The sequence below is a fragment of the Canis lupus genome, chromosome 18 (assembly GCF_011100685.1).
Source record: "Canis lupus familiaris isolate Mischka breed German Shepherd chromosome 18, alternate assembly UU_Cfam_GSD_1.0, whole genome shotgun sequence".
NCBI classification, from domain to species: Eukaryota; Metazoa; Chordata; class Mammalia; order Carnivora; family Canidae; genus Canis; species Canis lupus.
In genome coordinates, this window is record NC_049239.1 from 11,355,771 (window position 1) to 11,375,952 (window position 20,182).

General features: G+C 43.0%; 1 protein-coding gene across 3 annotated transcripts in view; it reads left to right on the top strand.

Moving 5' to 3' along the window:
• AMPH (amphiphysin) overlaps positions 1–15,640 on the top strand; it is a 211,348-nt gene extending 195,708 nt beyond the window's left edge. For all 3 annotated transcript variants that reach the window (XM_038562674.1, XM_038562672.1, XM_038562673.1), the window contains 4 exons: positions 4,183–4,391; positions 6,286–6,526; positions 9,008–9,109; positions 14,407–15,640. In XM_038562674.1, the coding sequence (XP_038418602.1) occupies positions 4,183–4,391; positions 6,286–6,526; positions 9,008–9,109; positions 14,407–14,514 (660 nt within the window). In that variant the 3' untranslated portion in view covers positions 14,515–15,640. The remainder of the gene's footprint in view (positions 1–4,182; positions 4,392–6,285; positions 6,527–9,007; positions 9,110–14,406) is intronic.
• Positions 15,641–20,182: the final 4,542 nt, after the last annotated feature.

Consider the following 20,182-nt stretch of genomic DNA (forward strand, 5'->3'; position numbering starts at 1 on the left):
CATCAAGGAGATTGTTGGGGCAAAAGTTGAAGAAAGCAGTAGGATCTGTATGGTGTGATAAAGTGAGAGCCATTCACCTTCCCAAAGATGTCCCATACTGATCCTGGGGTTTGTGTGATGTGCGTGCAAATTGCCAATAGTCTCTGCCCCATGGGCCTTGTGAATACGGTAAACATGTGTCCGAGGGCAGGGAGAACTTTTTTTTATGTCTCTTTGTATTAGATGTTTCCCACCATAAATACATTTGGGCAACAAACAGACAGTACCGTTTTGGCAGAAGGTAATGGTGTTTCCCTTAACATTTGGAAGGACGAGAAAAAAATGAACCACCTTGAATGTCAAAGGCTTGAAATACTTTCAGTGGTTTTGGTCCTCTGGTCTCCCCGATGACACTTTAAAAAAAAAAAACAACAAAAAACTCTGCAAATAGTCGTGAAACATTGTGGTTTTTCGTAGCAGGTGTAACATTTCCGGTAGCAAGCAGAGTCCAGAAAATGTTTCCCGTTTCTCAATCTACAAATAGCTAACAAGTTGGAATCCATAAAAATAATAAGAAAAAGAGGGATAATTGTCAATTGAAAATTTCAGTCTGTCTCTGATTTGATCTGCAGCTAACACCTAATCTGAGCAAGTGGGAGTCCTGTTTCCTGTTGTGTTTTTATGTTGTTCTGTTACTACAGTTAGTAAATATGTGTTGGGAATATTTTGGCAAGAGCAGAACGTGTGCTACAGGTTCTAGACATAAAGGGAAGATTGGGGGATGCCTGGGTGGCTTAGAGGTTGAGCATCTGCCTTCGGTCCAGGGTATGATCCTGGGGTCCCGGGATCGAGTCCCATATCAGGCTCCCTGTATGGAGCCTGCTTCTCCCTCTGCCTGTGTCTCTGTGTCTCTCATGAATTAAATAAATAAAATCTTTAAAAAAATAAAGGGAAGGTTGGGGACCCCTGATTTTCAGAGCAATTCTGGAAGCAGAAAGATAGGGAATACAGGTAGCAGACAGTCCTTCTCTGTTTCTGTAATATTCTTAAGGCCTGTAAAATCAAAATGTTGTATTTGGCTAGAGAAATAGGAATTCATTGCTAGTGAACCCTAAGAAGGGAGGGATGTTTATTTCTTCCCTTTTCCAAGTAGGCCATTTGAAGCGCTGGCCTTTCCTCTCTGTAGTCAAAGTGCCAGTTCCCTTAGCCCCTCGCCTTTACTCGCATTGTTAATTTCAGTCCTTTGGTGATTTTTATTGGCCATCATCCCTCCATCCCTTTTTGTGTATGTGACAGAGATCAGGTAAGTTGCTGACAGAAGGAAGCTGAGGTATATGCTTTTTGAGTTCAGCAAACGTCAGAGTTGGTGGACAGAGCGCTTGGCCTCCACCTGCTGGTGGCTGGCATCACCGCAGGCCACACTCAGGTCTAAGTCACACCCAGCCAGGGATGCCTGGTTAAGTCATTTAGCAAAGGTGAGGTTGATGACCTATTTCAAGGTATATCTTGCAGAAGTAAAATCTGGTGCAATCAAATTGATAGCTATTTAGAGAGCTAGAGATGAGTCAGGGACTCGTCAACATTTGTATGGAGAGAGTTAAATTATTTTTGGCAGCACCATTAATACTTCACAGAAATACATTCCCTTCTGGACATATATCAATTCAGTTGAGTGTAAAATCCAGTCACTAATAGTGTGTGCTTGGCACATATAGGTATGGAAGGATTTACGCATAATCACTTGAGGGAGTAGCCTATTAAACAACATAGTTGTCGCTTCCCGATCTATCATGATGTGTATGTGTGTTATGTGTGTGTGGGGTGGTGTCTACTGCTCTGTTTGCCCGTACCATCTGCATGATATATGGTCCATCTGGTCTGAAACCAGGGGGATATTCACACTATAGGTGTGATTTTCCAAGCAGATGGAAAGCATAAATAACTTGGAATTATGATAACACAACTTGCTTTCTACATTTGAGCCTGAAAGTCCATTGTAGGCACGTTGTCTTTAGGTATATAGTTTCTGCTATGGAAGAACTTGGCTAGGTAGGCCTTCGATGCTGGAAAGAGCCTGTTCATTTCTTCAACAATAAAGCTATGAGCAATTGTTCTCTGTTCTTCCTGGGATGAAGATGCCTTGCTAGTTTACATTCCGATTCTTACTCTCTTGATAACATCAACAATACATCCTTACAAAGACCAGTGTTTATATAAAACAAGAGATGAAAGTCTCTTAAGTCTTTAAACACACTTTCAAACATTCTTTTTTTTTTTTTTTTTATTTATTTATTTATGATAGTCACAGAGAGAGAAAGGGAGAGAGGCAGAGACACAGGCAGAGGGAGAAGCAGGCTCCATGCACCGGGAGCCCGACGTGGGATTCGATCCCGGGTCTCCAGGATCGCGCCCCGGGCCAGAGGCAGGCGCCAAACCGCTGCGCCACCCAGGGATCCCTTTAAACACACTTTCTATTAGGGGGATTGGCATTCACCAAAATCTGAATTCCCACTTCAAGTAATTGTTAGCATTTAAATTAGCTTTAAATGAATATATTTATTCATATATGAATATATGAATATATGAATAAATATATTCATATATTCATATAAAGGATTACTTTTCTGAACCCAGTACCTTAAAGACAAGATGGGGAAATTAAAAAAGAAAGAAATGGTACATCGTGGCTCATGACCACATTTTCAATCATTGCACACTTTGCATGGAGAGCCAAATTTCTATAAGAGAGGCAGGTAAATTTCCAAAATATAAGTAATCCTTGGCCATATGACAAATAGCGTAGCTGTTAGCACTATATTTCATCCCGAAAGTAAAGTGTTCTGTTGTAGAACAGTGGATTCCGTGGCAGGTTATTTTTCTTTAATGTGTCACCTGTAAATGTGAGTCAGAAGAAAGGTTTTTAAAAATGTGTTGCTCTCACCTTCTGCATCTCCCACTTCTGATGCCCAATCTCGTAGGCATTGTCCATTCTCTGGTCTGGGTCTGAGAGTCAGTATCAGCAACACTGGAGCTTTCTTAACCCAGCAGAACAAAATGGGTAGAATTTATTCAATAAAGAAGAGGAATGGCTAAGCTAATCACATCAGATAGCAAGATCAATTTTTGAAATACGTGTCCTGGGTATATTATAGACCAATCGAATAGTCTTCCTCTGTCTTTTCTGATTTGAGCTTCTCGAATCAGGCCTGCCAAACTGATGTTAGAGTCTTAGATGTGTGCCCTATAACCAGTCTGCTCAAAGCTAAAACTTCTGATTGCACTTTCTTTATTTACCTATTGCACGTTTTAAATACTTCTTTTGACTATACGCAACCTTAGAAAATTCTCATTTTTTTTTCCTATTTCACTTCTCCTATTAAAAAGACCTAAAATTTGATGGGATTTTTTATAATGCATATTTCAAAACAAAAATTATTTTCCCTTCATTCTCAAGAAGTCTCATTGAGAAAACTCCCCAGTACATATTTTTTTTTTTTTTTGTGGATGTGATTTAGCTTCTGGGACCTTCCCCATGAGGATTTTAGAGTTTATACTGAAATGTGGTTTTTCTAAATTCTGACTTTGCATGATTGGCTGCCTTTCTTAGGTAGCTTTCTTCCATGGGCCAGGTTTGAGGGTGAGACCCTTTCCATTCTGTGACTTCCGTGTCTTGTAGAGTTTTGTGACCACCTGCTTTCAGGCAACAAAAGTAGAAACAGCTTGTGAAGGGGACCACCTAACCCTTAAAAGCCATGTGTCGCAAATGACATATGTCACTTCCACTCAAATTCCATTCTCTGAACCTAACTGCAAGGAAAGCTGAGGAATGTAGTAGCAGCATTGTAGGCCCAGAAAGAAGGGTAGTCATTTTTTTTTTAACTGAAATACAGTTGACACATCATGTTCCGTTAGGTTCAGGTGTATGGCCTAGTGATTCCACAAGTATTTTATACTCCACTCAGCTGAGGTAGAGCCACCATCTGGCACCCTACGGTGTTACTATGATACCCCTGGCTATGTTCCCTATGCTGTGCCCTTTATTCCCTGGAAGAGAGGATGGAGGGCAGATTCACCCTGCCTGCATCCAGGGCTCTGGTACCTTACACATCCTCATCTGATGAACCTCCGCAGTGGGGCTGGGTCTGGCCCTTCTTGTCGCCCAGGCACATACAGACATGACCTGACTGGTCATACGATTTGCAGGTCATACCTGGAACGGATGCTGACGTGACTGTTGGAACCTCCGTGTCAGCAGCCGAGGAGGCCCCGGTGGAGGAAGCAGAGGCGGACAAAGCAGTTCTTCCTCCTGGCGAAGGAGCAGGTGTAGAGGAGGCCAGGCCTGACACTGAAGCCACACAGGCCGTAGATGGTGACAGATCTCAACTGGAAGAAGCAGAGGCAGTAGCCCCTCCTGGTAAGTGTCCCCGGGAGGGGGGTGGGTGGAATGTTGTTTACTGGTTGGTGCTGGTAACAAGTCTGGGCACAGAACAGGTTTGTGGCCATTGTGTGGTACCCTGCTTTACCACATACTATATATAGTATATATATAATAGTATATATATGTGCACTCATGCATATATACATAACATGTACAATTTTATGTATTTTAAGTTTATTTTATTTATGTATATGACTTGTATTATTTATTATTATTTGTGAATTTGTTTATGAGATTCTCAGCAAGAGTGGGCCTGGCTTTCTCTGTGTCAGTGTCGCAAGGTCCACACAGGCCCCTAGTGATGGAAAAAAAGAATAAACCTTGGACGATGTACAGGTGAGGTGGAGGGAGGAAGAGAATGTGACCAGATGATGGGGTTGTTGTATGGATGACCTGAGAAAAATGCTTAGCCCAGTGCCAGGCACACGAGGAGAACCCGATATCCATAGTTAAATCCTATCATTATTTGTGGTATTTAGGGGTCGTTATTATCACTAGAGTGCCCACAAATTCACCAGTAGGTGCTTCTTTCTCCAAAAGCATATCCCATTTGCACGTTCAAATGGCCAACAGGTCATTAAATACACACACGAAGTTGCCGGATTAGCTCCAGCTCCTCCCTTCTTCAGAGAAGTCTTCAAAGTCAACAAATCCATATATTCCATGATGTGTGTGTGTGGGTTGCGGGGGCACACAGCAAGGGCCACCCTTCTAAACCCCATGCTCGGTCTAGATTCCAGAACATAACAATGACAAGTGGGCTCTCAGTGTTATGCTTTTCCTTTGTCCTGATTAGTTTACTCATAAGAAATTCCCCCCCCCCCAAAAAAAGAAATTTCCCCCAAATCTCTCCAGGGTTATTCAAAGCTTGAAACTAAATGATCCCTTTCATCCCACTAGAAAAACAGCGGGTAGTATTGGTATTTGGAGAAATAGCTCAACAGTATGTTCCATTTGTTCCTGAAATTTTCTTGTCATGATGCCAGAAGTGTTTTTATATGATATTGTTAGACTTGTTGAAAAAGGGCATTATTTTCTCCAAATTGAAAAATGGAAGTGTTTAAGCCCGCTGGTATCTGAGGGAATATAGAACTTGATCTGAGAGGCAGTAAACATCTCCAGACTTCCACTATGCTAGGGAAATTTGTCTCCTCGCTCATCTTTGTTAGAATATAAGAAGGAGATCTCAACCCTTTGGTTCTGCTCCCCGCAAGAGTGGAGCGTCCTCAGAGTGGTTGGTGGGCACTGTCATCCCTCCAGCTGTAACGGCAGCGTGGGCTCTCATGGTGATCCGCAAGCAAAGCAGATGGAGATTTTCTCCCAATACAAGCCAGATCTGTCCTAACAACATGGTTGCTGGCTCCTCAGGAGTCCCCGGGGCTTCTGAGAGAAAGGCGATCACAGGAGGTTAAATGTCAGCTTCAGGCAGTGAAAGTATTCAGTGGGACAAGAGAGTGGTCCATGGCAAAGATGAGGCCATTGCTGGAAGCACTTCAGGATTGTCTCTCCACCCCAACAGGTCTCCCCCTCCCTCCCTGCAGCCTCCTAGCCTTCTTCCCAATTTCCACAGAAACCCCACTCTTCACAAACTGCCTTGACTGCTCAAGGATGCAGAAAGAGTCCTAAGGGTTTCTATCTCTGGAGAGCTAGGATGGCGGCTGTGTCAGGAGGAAGGTCCTGCAAGGCTTGAGGCCCAAAGGTTTGGGCCAGGTTTGGGGAATGGCGGATGTTTTGCTGAATGGAGGAGGTGGGGAAAGTGGGAGCCACGGACAGTGGGTCGGCGATAGAAGCAGCCCATGGCACCCTTGAGGACACAGAAGTCTTTCTTCCCAGCCCCTGCTCAGCACCCCCACATTTGTCTTCCTCCAGGAGAAGGTCATCCCTTCAGTCGTCATAGAGCCCGCCTCCAACAATGAAGGGGAGGGAGACCACGAAGCACCTGCAGGTGCAGAGTCCATGGAGACCCCCGCTGCCGCCGCTCCCGGCCCCACCACTGAGCTACCAGAGCTGGCCCCAGAGCCCAAGGCGGGGGAGGACTCCCAGCCGCTGCCCTCTGCTCTGGCTGCGAGCGAGGAGTCTCTGGAAGTGCCTCCCGGCTTCCTCTACAAGGTCTTGCCATTTGTTATTGTTTGTTTGTGTTTTGTTCAGTTTGGTTTTTTGTTTTTGTTTTTTTTTTTAATATTTTCCTGAATCTAGTATGCACCTCATGTTGCTGTGAGTTTTTTGTTTGGGTTTTTTTTTTGTTTTGTTTTTTGTTTTTTTGCATTTTAAAAATTTTACTTAAATTCAACTAACATATAATGCATTATTGGTTTGAGAGGTAGGGTTTGGGGATTCATCAGTTGTATACACCACCCACTGCTCATTAATTACACCACGTACTCTCCTTAATGCCCATCACCCAGTTACCCCATCCCCCCAGCCACCTCCCCCCCAGCCACCCTCAAGTGTGTTTCCTATTATTAAGTCTCTTATGGTTTGCTTCCCTCTCTGATTTTATCTTGTTTTATTTTTCCCTCTCTTCCCCCATGATCCTCTGTTTTGTTTCTTAAATTCCACATATGAGTGAGATCATATAATAATTGTCTTTCTCTGATTGACTTATTTCAATTAGCCTAATACCCTCTAGTTCCATCCACACTGTTTTCATCTGGTGGCCCTTTGTCCGTCCTCTGCTTTGAGGTGCTTTTGCTGGAACCTCTGGTTTTCGGATGTTTACTTCTGCATTTTGCAGTATGTATTCTTTCTCTGTACTGCTGTCCCCACATCACATTGTAAAATGGCAGGATTTCCGGGCTGCTGCACAAGCAGCAATGACAGTAATGACTTTCCATTGTTCAGCAATCCATAGTTAAAGTTCGCCACGGGACAAATGATATGTCCCTTGGTAGTGAGTGGGTGAGATCTTCCCCTCCCCCGCTCCCCCCCAAGTGGCCTCCCATGCTCCTCTCAAAGCCCTGTTGAGTCCCTTCAGCCCTGGGCTCAGACCTCAGAAATCCTCTGTGTGTGCACCTGCTCCTGGGCTGGATTATACACCAGCCAGCCTGCCTGGGCCCATCCCGGCTTCCCTCCCTAAGTGCAGTGTGGCCTGAGGAACATCACTCCTCTCTCTGCGCTTCAGTTTCTCAGCAGAAGAGTGAGTTGGGGAATCAGTCATTTCCAGCTCTGACATTACATGCAAAATACACATTTTAATAGCCAATCGCTTAATCCTCAGGTGTCAGGGCTGAGGGGAGGGACATGGGGGAAATAACCCATCCCTGACGGAGTAGTTGCTCAAGCTGGGTAAGTATGTGGGTCATTAGATTGTTCTTTCTACTTTTGTTTTTGAAAGTTTCTTATCAAATTTTAAAGAAATCTTTCAAAAAAAGGGTTAAAAAGGATAAGGGGGAAAGGACAGGTATTGTTTAAGGGTATAAACTTGCAGTGAGTAGTAGGTAAGTCCTAGAGATCCAATGCACAGCATAGTGAATATAGACAACAATATTGTATCATAATCATCAAACTTGCTCAGAGACTAGATCTTAATTATTCCAACCTGGTAGAAAGAAATGATAATTATGTAACATGATAGAGGTGCTCAGTATCGGAACAATGGCATCCTATTACAGTGTATACATGTATAGAATTACCATGCTGTGCAACTTTAATTTGCACATTGATGTTTAAATTTTGTTTATTTGATTAAATAATCTCTACACCCAAGGTAAGGCTCAAACTCACAACCCCAAGATCAAGAGTCGCATGCTCTTCCTCCTGAGCCAGCCAGGCACCCCAAGTATGTTCTAGTTTTTTTTTTTTTTAAAGAAAGAAAAGAAACAGATTGGCTTGGTTTAAAAGGTAAGATAGGGAAGGAAGTTTATAAAGGAATTGATCACTGGGTTTAATTAAATAGTAATTCCCATATAACATGGGAAGTGATGACTTTTTCCAACTATTTTTTTAAATGTTATATGTACAATTTTATTTTTATTTCATTTTTTCGAGGAGGGGCGTTGGAGAAGGGGTAGAGAGAAAGGGAGAGAGAACCTTAAGCAGGCTCTGTGCTCAGTGTGGAGCCCAACCCGAGGTGCAGTCTCACCACCCCCAGATCGTGACCTGAGAGCCAAAATCAAGAGTCGGATGCTTAACAATTGTGCCACCAGGCACCCCTGATTTTTCCAGTTATTAATTACTTGACAGAAGTGGAGTTAGAGGAACTTTCTGCTAGGCACTTTTATTTTTAGTTCAAGTTTAAAGATGGACAATAATAAAGTATCAGTGATAATGAAATGTAAATACCTAACAAAATATGATGAATTTAAATTTAATTAGTGTGCAGTACATAGTTTCAACTCTTGCAGAAGGCATTGCATACATCCAAATTGTCTCAGTGTCAGTCTTCAAACATTGAATGTTTTAAGGAAACAGGAGTTCCTTTCTATGTTTAGAGGCCTTCTCCCTTGGGATATGCAAGGATCATTGTCTTTTTTGTTCAGCTTGGAGGGGCTTCAAGCCTACCAGTCCCTGCTGATAATCTGGCTAGGAGACTTCAGTGTTACGTTTCCTTTTCTTTTTAAAATGAGTAAACTCTTTTAAAATCTTTTGCAGGTGGAAACACTGCACGATTTCGAGGCAGCAAATTCTGATGAACTGACCCTGCAAAGGGGTGACGTGGTGTTGGTGGTCCCCTCAGATTCAGAAGCTGACCAGGTAAAGAGTGAGACAGAAAGGTTCTCTGGGCTCTGTTGTTGTTTTTCTGAGCATCACTGGGACACAGTGAGCAACTGAAAACATTTCTATTTTCTGAGATGCTACAAAGCAGCTCTCAGAAAAGGGCTTAGGCCTAATGAAGCACAGGACATGGCTAACTTTTTCTTGTTAGGAGATCTCTTTTGGGGATACTATTGCATTGTTTCTTTTTGATACAAAGAGATGATCATTTCTTACTTTGCACATCCCTTACTTAGGGATGTGTCTCTGAAATGTAGTCTTTAGGAAATGTAGCCACTAGATGTACTCAAAATCCCTTTGAAAACTGTGGATATTGACCAGGAAAGAACATGAAGGAAATTCCTGGGGATGGAACCATTTTCTCTCTGAATAGGGGTGTGGATTACATGTGTGTACCCATTTGTCAGCAGTCACTAAACTACACTTAAATGATGTTTGCATTACCCAGGATTTAAATTATACCTCAGTTTTAAAAGTCTTAAAATGAATCACCTTTGAGTATAGTTTTCTAATGTGAAGATGCTGAAAATTCCATTTTGTTCTTATTCATAGGATTTGTGAGCCTCTAAATAGTATGCAAAATGTGTAAACGTGCCTAATAACAGGTTTTTCTGGAGAGAAGAGCTATAATCTCCATAATATTCTCAAGGAGATTTCTGAGCTTTCTCTTCCCAAAATAAAGTCACTACTTTAGAGATTAAGGCTGTCTTCCCATGCCCCACATTTTGTCTTTCTCTTGATGCTACACTTACCAAGATAGAGTAGTTTCTGCGTCAAAGTCTCTACCGCAATAAAATTAGAGATCAGTAACAACGATAATAGCTTTAACAGCTCTAAATATTTAAAAAATTTCAAAATATACTTCTGAATAATCTAGATCAAACAAATCACAGTGTAAATTAAAAAAAATACTTCCTAGTGATCATCGAGTTCTAAGTTTTCAGCCTAAGAAAATAAAAAAATAATCACATTAAGTCCAAAACACACAGAAGAAAGAAATAATAAAAATAAATTCACAAATGAATGCACTAAAAAGATACACAATGGAGAAAATGAGTAAGTCAGGAAGTTAGTTCTTTGAAAGGATTAATAAAATTGTTAAAACCTCAGATATACTCTTCAAGGCAAAAAGTAGCAAAACATTAATTACCAGTATCAGGCAAAAGTGTCTACATATCTCAAAATCATTAAAAACTCCATCATATAAACTCACATTTTTTTTGCATTAACTGTAAGTTGTTTTAAAGACATTAAGAGCAAAAAAAGCTAGTCTTATGTCTACCAACCTGTTTATCATTTCCTGGACTCTTCCTGGTTCTTCCTATAGATCTGAAGTTTCTATCTGGTCTCATGTCCTTTCTATGTGAAAAATTTTTCTTTCTATTTTTTTTAAATACTATTCTTCAGAGTGCTTTGGCTTTTTCCCTTTTTTTTTTTTTTTAAAGATTTTATTTTTCAGTAATTTCTATACTCCGCGTGGGGCTTGAACTCACAATGCTGAGATCAAGAATCCCAGGCACTGAGCCGGCCAGGCACCCCTGCCTGAAAAATTTTCTTTACTAATTCCTACAGTGCTTATCTGCTGGCAATAAATACTCTCAGCTTCTGTTTACCGAAAATGTCTTTATTCACCTTCATTTTTAAAAAGATTTTATTTATTTATTTGAGAGAGAGAGAGAGAGAGAAGAGAGAGCACAAGCAGGGGGAGTGGCAGAGGGAGAGGGAGAAGCAGACTCCCTGCTCAGCAGGGCTCAATCCCAGGACCCTAGGATCATGACCTGAGCCAAAGCCAGGTCCCCACCCAGGCTCCTCATTCATCTTCATTTTTAAAGATATTTTCCCAAGACAAAGAATTCTGAGTTGACTTTTTTCTTTTAACTCTTTAAAGATGTTTTTCCATTGTTTTCTGTTTTCTGCTCAGCTGCTATTTGTTTAACATTGTTTCTGGGTATCCACTGTGACTTTGTTCCTGACTAATTTTAAGAATTTTTCTGTATCGTGGCACCTGGGTGGCTCAGTGAGCCTTCAGCCCAGGGTGTGATCCTGGAGTCCTGGGATCGAGTCCCACATCGGGCTCCCTGCAGGGAGCCTGCTTCTCCCTCTGCCTGTGTCTCTGCCTCTCTCTTTCTCTTTGTGTGTGTGTGTGTGTGTCTCTCATGAATAAATAAAATCTTAAAAAAAATTCTCTATATGTTTGGTTTTCATCAGTTCAACGTAATGTGCTTAGATCTTGGGGCTTTTTTTTTTTTTTTTTTTGTATTTTCATGCTTGGGGGTTCACTGAAGTGCTTAGATTTGTAACCTGATCTTTTCCGTTAATTTGGAAGACTTTCAGCTCATATTTCTTAAATTCTGTGCTGGCTCATTCTTTCTCCTCTTTTTTTTCTTTTTTCTCCCCCCCCCCCCCCGAAGACCCCGCCCCCTCTCTCTTTATCCTCTTTTAATGATTCCCTAATTACATACCTGTTGGACTCATTGATGTCAACGACGGTTCTTTTATTGTTCAATGTTTATTTCTTTTTGGATCATTTCTTCTGATTTGTCCTCAATTGCAGTGACAACTTTTTTCTGGTTGTGGAAAGCTTATCCAGCGACTTTTTCATTTTGGATGCTATGCTTACACAATTCTATAACGATAATGTAGGTTTTTTCTTTATTTAGTTGCCATTTCTTTCCTGAGATTTCCCATCTATTCTTTCACTATTGCCATCTTTTGGTGGCAGGTACTTGTACATATTTGTAATAGCCGCGTTAATTTCTTACCGCTAATCCCAAAAAACTAGCCCATCTCAGCGCACATTTACATCAGTTGCCTTTTATCTGAGGGGGCTATGTTCCTCTTTATTCTCATATCTATAGTAATTTTTTGTTATGAATAACGGACACATTGTAGAGTCTGGATTCTATTTTCTATCTCTGAAGCTTGCCCCCGCCCCCGTAGGAGACATGGAAGTTACTAGATAGTTAGCTTGAATCTGTGGAGCTTTTGTTTTATACTTTGTTAGGGTGATTCTGCTTCAATTTTGCCTTGACTTTTAAGATGAGTTCTTAGTCCTGAGACATCTTTTACTTCCTAAAACGGCAGCCCTTCTGGGATTTTAGTAGAAATCCTGAAGCCTCCTAACTTGGTGGGACTCAGACTCTGGACTCCGCCTCCCCTCCATGGGCAGGGCTTAAATTTCTTCATAGCTTTCCGGCCTTTCTCCCAGACTCCTTGGGGGAGCTCCTGTATATTCACAGACTATGGGAGAAGCTCAGGATTTTAGGGAAGTTTCGCATATTTGGGAACCTACCTTTGTACATCTCTTCTTTTCGGGGTATCCCTATCCCCCTTAAAAATACAGGGGAAGCCCTCCACTCCTCCTTTGAATGCCCTGCATCACAGAGACTAAGGATAATCCTCAGGAGGAAAGCCTTATTAGCTCGGATCTCACCCAGTACAATTTCCTACTTTGGGGATTAAATATTCTCCAGTTTTTGCTGGCTTTGGGTCACTGCTGGTGCCTTCAAATAGTTGTTATATATATCAATTCTATTACTTGTAACAATCCCATTGTATAAACTTTAGATTATATATTTTACGTCATTTCCATATATAAATAGTTGCATATATGCATACATACATGCATATGTATAAATATAGAGATACGTATAAATATATATTCTAGTGTTAGTAATAGTTCTGTGCAGAAGCATTTATCTGATACAAGCTATTTTGCCACTGCCAGAACTGTGAATCTTTCTTCTACCACATATTTTAAGCAGTTCAAATCTAATTTTCCCTATTTGCCTCAGCTAGGGATTGATCTTGGCCAGTCCTTTTCACTTTACTATATAAATTGTATTTCAGAATATACATGTTAGAATGTATCTTGATTCTGAGTTTGTGCCAGTTCTTAACTTACTTTCTTTATTGAAACCATTTTAAATGCATGACTCGACTCCAGCAGATTTTTCACTCATTGTAAATAAAGTCAAATGCAGACACTTGTGGGGGAAAATATGGCCTTTTAGATGCTTGCTGAAGGTTCAGAAAAAATTTAGTTATCATCTTTTACTTTAAGTATAGCTTCGCCCTTCACAAATATAACATCATAATTTTAAAGAGGACACTCTTCCTCCTAGCTAGGATCATTATCAGTCATTTTATTGAGTCATCTTTTTCTTTTTTTTTTTTCCACTTTCAAAAATTGGCCTGTCTAAATGCTTATATTGCTTGTCTATATAACAGAATCAATTTATAGTCTCAGATTACATCAAGAGGGAATGTATTCAGCTTCTTTATTTAATTTTGGAGACCTCATTTTATCTGATGTACTTGAATTCTGTTGGGAATTGCTTCAGATTAAATCTGGCCATCCCTCATCCTAAGTGGGATCTCTTTCATGTATTGGTTAACATAATAAAGACAAGTCATTTCCCACTAGTTTTGCATTATACGGTCTGTATGTTTTGTGCTGCTCCTTCCACTCACGTTTTCCATCTAGGCTCTGCTTATCTGCAAGAGGCCAAGGGCAAATACCAGCCTCCATTCTATGGCTTCATTTCTATGATGATGCTCCTATAAGATAGACCAACGTTTATAAGAAATAATTTATAAAGTGTATATAAAGAATATATGATGTTTTCCAGCAAGAGTATCATGACAACATACTGCCTTGTAGTTCATATAAACTTGAAAAATGGGATATTATAAATGCAACAACATACACAATGGCAAGAGCAGGTACCCAGATCTAGCAGTTATTATTTGCTGTGCTTTGGGTGTGGTGGTTTATTTGGGTCACATGATGTGAGCTGGGGGCACAGAGTTCTTTCTTATAAGCAAGTGGTTTGGGATGGAATATGAGACCTTCCAATGGCTTTGTCTGCACTATATTTTGACCTGGGTCCTTAAGTCACTTCTTCACTATGACCCACAGGATAGGGAGCGTTCTTGGGCGTGACATATTTTCAAATGGTTAGCATTCTAATCCTTTTCCTTAAGAACTCATTTCATAATCCAGTTAATGAGCTGTACTTTACACAAAATTATACTATTTGTATTAATGTTCAGTTAGCTTGCCCAGATTCAAATGTTTATTGTTATTTATCTTTTTTTCACCTAACAACTTCTTTGGGACAAGCCTTCCCACTGACCTGTCCCAGCACATTGGTTTATATATAATGTAATATACTGGTGCAGGATCACAACACTAAATTATTTTGTTAACTGTTGGCAATGCAGATTTTCCCAGTAGTTCCTTGGACCTTGAAAGCTCTCTCTTTGTCTTGCAGGATGCGGGCTGGCTGGTAGGAGTGAAGGAATCAGACTGGCTTCAGTACAGAGACCTTGCCACCTACAAAGGCCTCTTTCCAGAGAACTTCACCCGACGCCTGGATTAGGGCCAAAAACATATTGTAGAAGGAGCCTGGTTATTGGGTGTTTAATCCTTCCTGAAAACCCGAAGAGTTCACTTTTGCTATTACACTTTTAATGATTTACAGGCTGGTGCCAGACAAAGCTTGGAAAGATAGATCAATGGAGCATGTGTGCAAAAAAAAAAAAAAAAAAAAAAAGAAAGAGAGAAAAAAAGTAAATTACAGAAAACTCACTGGTTCCCACGTTATCTGTAACAGGTTTATTTGTGCTTTGTCCAAGCTGTGGAGACTCTTGTACTTGATCCCCTCCCACCAGTTCTAAAGTAGCTTTCTCCAGACCAGAACCTTAATTTCTCTGCCCCGATTGTATGGTCCTGAGTGGCTGCCCTGCGGAAGACGTGATGAATTATCCTGTAGTACGAGATTATCTGCTGCCCCTGCACAGGTGTGAGCACGTGCGCTCTCCCTCTTTCGAGTTTACTGTGTTGACTAAACTGCTGCACACGTTTTCAGTGTTCTTTTCCAACACCTCTCTCCATGTATATGGACACCCAGTGACACATGCTCGTTCCCATTGCTCCTGGATCTATGTGTATGCACAGTGCTACATATGCATAGCAGCTTCCTCTCGTCCCATTGTAGCTCTTTGCCTCTGGAGTGTCATTGATACATGCATCGCTCTTGCTCTGTCTGGCATTACAGTTCCAGTTTTGCCTCTGGGCAAAACCAGCCATCCCATTGCCAAAACAGTTGACAGTATCTGTGTTTTGTAAAGTGCATTTTTCAGGATGCAATGACCAATAGCATGTCAGGGCTGCTGTCCCTTTGGCAAAAGCAGAGCCTCGCTGTGTAGGTCCAGCTGCTGTGGCTGGAGGTAAGCTAGGTGGGATGAGCAGCTATGTAGTGTTAACAAACTTCTGCCTTTCTACGATTGGCTGGTTCATGGGGCATAAAAAAATCCAACCCCAGAGAACACTATTTAAAAAAAAAAAAGCTCCTATTTCCAACTCTTTATGCAACTCATCTTCACAGATTGTCCTAAAATAAGATAGGTGATGTATGCTGTATCCACAAATCATCTGTAACAGTTATGTTTTCAGTGCTGTGTCATTCCAAATAAACCTTTGGTAATCTCCAGCAATTACCCTAATTCCTTCTGCGGAGTCGTTTGTCTTGGAAAGCTTGGTCCAGTCGGATGCACGACTTGAAACAGTGTACATTGGAGTTGTTATTTGTGCAGAAATACGCTTGTTCCTCTGGGTTATGCTCCATAACCCGCCTCCCTTCCCCGAAACCCATCCTCCCAGTCATTGCTGGTCACTCGGCGGGCCCAGCTGCCCAGCAATCACTACAGCACAAATAACAGCTGTGGACGGAGGCCCCTGGTAGGTGCCGGCTATGACCGTCTGTGTATCACCGAAAATCTGATGGCCTTCATAATCAGCAGTTTCCTCTCCCACCAGCTCATTTTTTTTGGTCACTTTTCTTTCTGACATGTGTATGCTTGCAGGTAACGCCGAAACAATTAGATCACCTGGAATAGAAAACTCAATGCACTGGACCACTGTTTGTAGAAGAGAATTTTTTTTTTAAGATTTTTATTTATTTGTCAGAGAGAGAGAGCAGAAGCAGGGGGAGCAGCAGAAGGACAGGGAGACCCCCTTGCTGAGCAGGGAGCCTGACACTGGGCTCAACCCCAGGACCCTGGGATCATGACCTGAGCAAAAGCAGAAGCTTAACCAGCTGAGCCACCCAGGTGTCCCCTAGAGGAGAATTCTTAAAACAATATCTTTCGTTCAATTTACTCTCTTCTGCCGCTATAATCCTGTACACAATGTAACCTGGTCAAGAATGGGCATTATTAGACTTTTGAATTTGATATGTGTTTCAGACTTGTGGTGCCAGTTCTCCCGGTGGATTCCTGACTTTCAGGTTTCTTAATAGGGAAATAGCTGTTATCAACCCAGTATTTTTCCAGGGGCCAATTGATAGGGAAGTTGGATCATCATGAATTCTACTTTAGTGCAAGAAAACAACAAGCAGGACCTGGGGCATAGCTAGTAATTCAATAAATAAACTGCATCAATGTAAGACTGATAGTAGGAAGCTGCGCCTGCCGTTGGAGTGCGTGGGAGAGGTTAACGATGAGACTGAATTTTCAGTTCTTGTCATAAAATGCACCTGATGTTCTTGAAACACAATTGCTGCCTCTCCTGGAACAGCTACTCTGAAATCCCTCTCATACTCCCCCTCCCCACCCCAGGCCCCTCGTGGTTCTCCAGGTGCGCAGGTGGCAGGACACAGCTCCTTAGATAGGTCCCGCCCACACGTGTAACATTCCTAGATGGTATTAAGCCCTTCCTAAATGGCAGGTGCTTCAGTAGTCATTCAGAGCCCTTGAAAAATATTTTAACACCAAATAAAAGTTACCAGATGATGTGTTTTAGGAATTCTCTAGAACCTGGATTTTCCAAAGCTCTGAAAATAAAGAGGAGGAGGGGGGTGGATGATAGGAAAGAGGCCTTCTCCAGAAATGTCCACATACATGGTGTGAATTTGCTTTTCCACTCAGTGGATTTTCTAGGGGACGTGTGGCTACTAGTGTGGAAGTTCTTTCCATTTCTGTCTCTCAGTTACTTCTGACTCAAGTCCTGAGGTCACCAAACCATCGTAGGCGCATCCCCGGGTCCTGTTGGTGAATCCGTAGCAATGTTTTATTCCAAATGGCCTTGACCCAGCAAGTCCTACCCACGCCCGCTCTTTGTGTTTTCAGATTTCTCTTTCAAACCCAGTGGCACGTGGACCTTCGAACAGTTCCAAGACCCTTCAAAAAAAAAAAAATCACATGAAGCAAGCCTGTGGTTTTTATTAAACAGATATCTAGCTGGCATTCCCAGCAATACCATGAAGAGATTCTTGACTTATATCTGAGTGGTGCTTATAATTGCCAAGCAGGCCCTCTCTCAATCTGGATTTTTAACAGTCCCTCCGCGCAACTGGAGCCCTGGGCTCCGTGCACCATGCTGTCACACTGCTGTCACCGCGGCCTCCTGCTCCTGACAGGGCGGCGACAGCGTCGGAGGGAAAGCTGCTGAGAGATCAGAGAGGGACAGAGGGCTGCGCTCAGCGATGATGCAGCCCGAGTCACCTGGAAGCCTTCCACCGGAGCTGGTGTGCCTTCCTGCGGCCCCACGGATCTTTCCAGAAGAGTCCGAGCTACCTTCAGTGTTCACCGGGAGCCCAGCTGCATAGCTCCTAACCATCACCAGCCCGACCCCGGAGATGAGCATCACGCACCCGCCCCCCTCGCAAGGTGGTACAGCCACCGTCTTCCTGGGTCTCTGATAGACGGAGTCGGGCACCTGGTGGCTTCGTGGGGAACACAGTGACCAATATTCTCTCTGCAGACTTGGAAAGCCCACCGCTCTGGGGTTCTGTCCATCCTTGACCCTGGCCTGAGACGGACCTACTGTCTCCTCATCCAGCATGGGGCACCCCTGGGGATGGCCCTGGCGGCTCAGGGGCAGCAGCCCTGGGGGCGCACAGCAAGGGTGATCCCACGTCCATAAAAGCCACACACAGTGTCTGGGGTAAGCTAGTAGTCCATCCAAACAGTTTGCGACTCCGCTGATAGCCTGTTCTAGGACTGCTTCGTGGTAGCATGTGTTAACTGTTGCAGCTTAAATGCTCATTGAGACACAACCCTTCAATGGATGCAAACTGAGCCAGGTACCCTGAAGCTCTTTCAAAGGACATCTAGACTTTTCTCTTGGTTTCCTAGAATCCGGCACATTCCTAGTCACCCGGGAGCTCAGGTCCAACACTCAGGTGGCCTCATGCTTGTAGGTCAGGTCAGCGTTGTGTGTTTACCCTCCCCAGCATCAGCCAAGGAGGGGCCGCTCTTCACTCCGGAGGAACACTTGTTAATGCGTTGGAAAGCCACAGAAAGTGGCTCAAGCAGGGGTGCCTTGGCCAAGGACACTGCCGCCTGGCAGATGGCCTCATGCCCTCCCTGCTCTGGGGACAGATACCATTAAACTCTGTGTCCGGTTCTCTGTTCTGCAGAAACCTACCAGTGACCACCAAGTGATTTTTGTGGCATCGGATGATGCCACCAAACCTTTTCAAACCCTAAGCCCAAGAAAGTATTCTCCTGTTTTCCTGTTCTCTGGTTGTTCCTTCTCTGTCACCTTTGCTAACTTGTCTTGCTTCTCTAGTGGGTGTTGGAAAGGGGCGTTGGGTGGGACTGCATTACCCCCAATCTCTTTGTGTGTGTGCCAGCTGTCTGGAAATGTTTCCTTTGGAGTGTGCGGTCGTGGCTTCCAAGCCCACATGTGCATTTATTCATTAAACAGTTGGCAATCTCTTGCTCAGTGTCCTTTACTGCACACGGGACCACATCACTGAGACCACTTGCATCAGTGAACTTCCTTCAAGACACCAGCACAGCGAACCCTGAGGGCCCACCTTTCTTCTATGCTCTGTGCCTGCAAACGTGGGCTCTCCCTCCTGTGCTTTATTTTCCAGAGGACAGACCCCTGCCCATGTCCCTTCCATCATAGTTGTGACCTTGCACTGTAATCCCTGCGACCTGATCTGGGAGTGATCCTCATCCCTCCAAGGAACACCCTGATTCTTGCCCCCTCGACCTCACTGCTTCCCCTCTTCCCAGTTTGTCCACAGTCCCCAAACTAGTTTACAAACCCTGATGTCAGAGTGGGACCATTGTCCTCCTCTCTGTCTCTCTCTCATACACACATTGCACTAATCCCCAGGCCTCCTCTTGGCTTTCACCGCCCTCTACCTCTTGGCCAGTACTCATCCTCTGCTTCCATCAGACGAGTCTCCACGTTGTGCCCTGCTGGCCTCCCACCACACCTCTATCTCCTGCACACCCTGGGGCAGCCCCCCTTCCCTCTGGTCCCTCCTCCTTGACCAAGCCTTGCCATCAACTGGTTCCTCTGCCCACACCCATTCAACTCTCTGCATTCCGTGTGAACATGATGGAAGATCCCCTTCACTCCATCCTCTGTTAACTGACAAAGTCTCCTCTGACCTTCCCTGGGTTCTGGATCTGCTCCAGGGACTTGCTGTTCCAGTGGCCCGAGCCAATAAAGGAGACACCGAGATGTCGCTGCTCAGAGACATGCAGACACACTAATCCCAGGGTCAGCACAGACCAAAACCGGAAACCGAACATCACAAGAAATGACAGACTGCTTTTGTGATATTGGAGAGGGAAAAGCTTTCTTAAACAAAACAAAACATATGTAGAATATGCGGCTGAAAAAAAGTTTGACTACAAAATTGAGAAATCCTATTTAATAAAAGTACTTTAGGGGATCCCTGGGTGGCTTAGCGGTTTAGCGCCTGCCTTTGGCCCAGGGCGCGATCCTGGAGACCCGGGATAGAATCCCACGTCGGGCTCCCTACGTGGAGTCTGCTTCTCCCTCTGCCTGTGTCTCTGCCTCTCTGTGTGACTATCATAAAAAAAATAAAATAAAATAAAAATAAAAGTACTTTAAATAAAGTTTGGACAGATGATAGAGGAGCCAAGGATATTCATAACACCCAAAAGTTACACAGAATAGAGATCTAGAAGACATAAATTCATTCAACAAGAAATTAAAAACAGTAATTACTATGATCTCAATTAATTTTAATGATCTAATGCTTATTTCATTCATCTTCA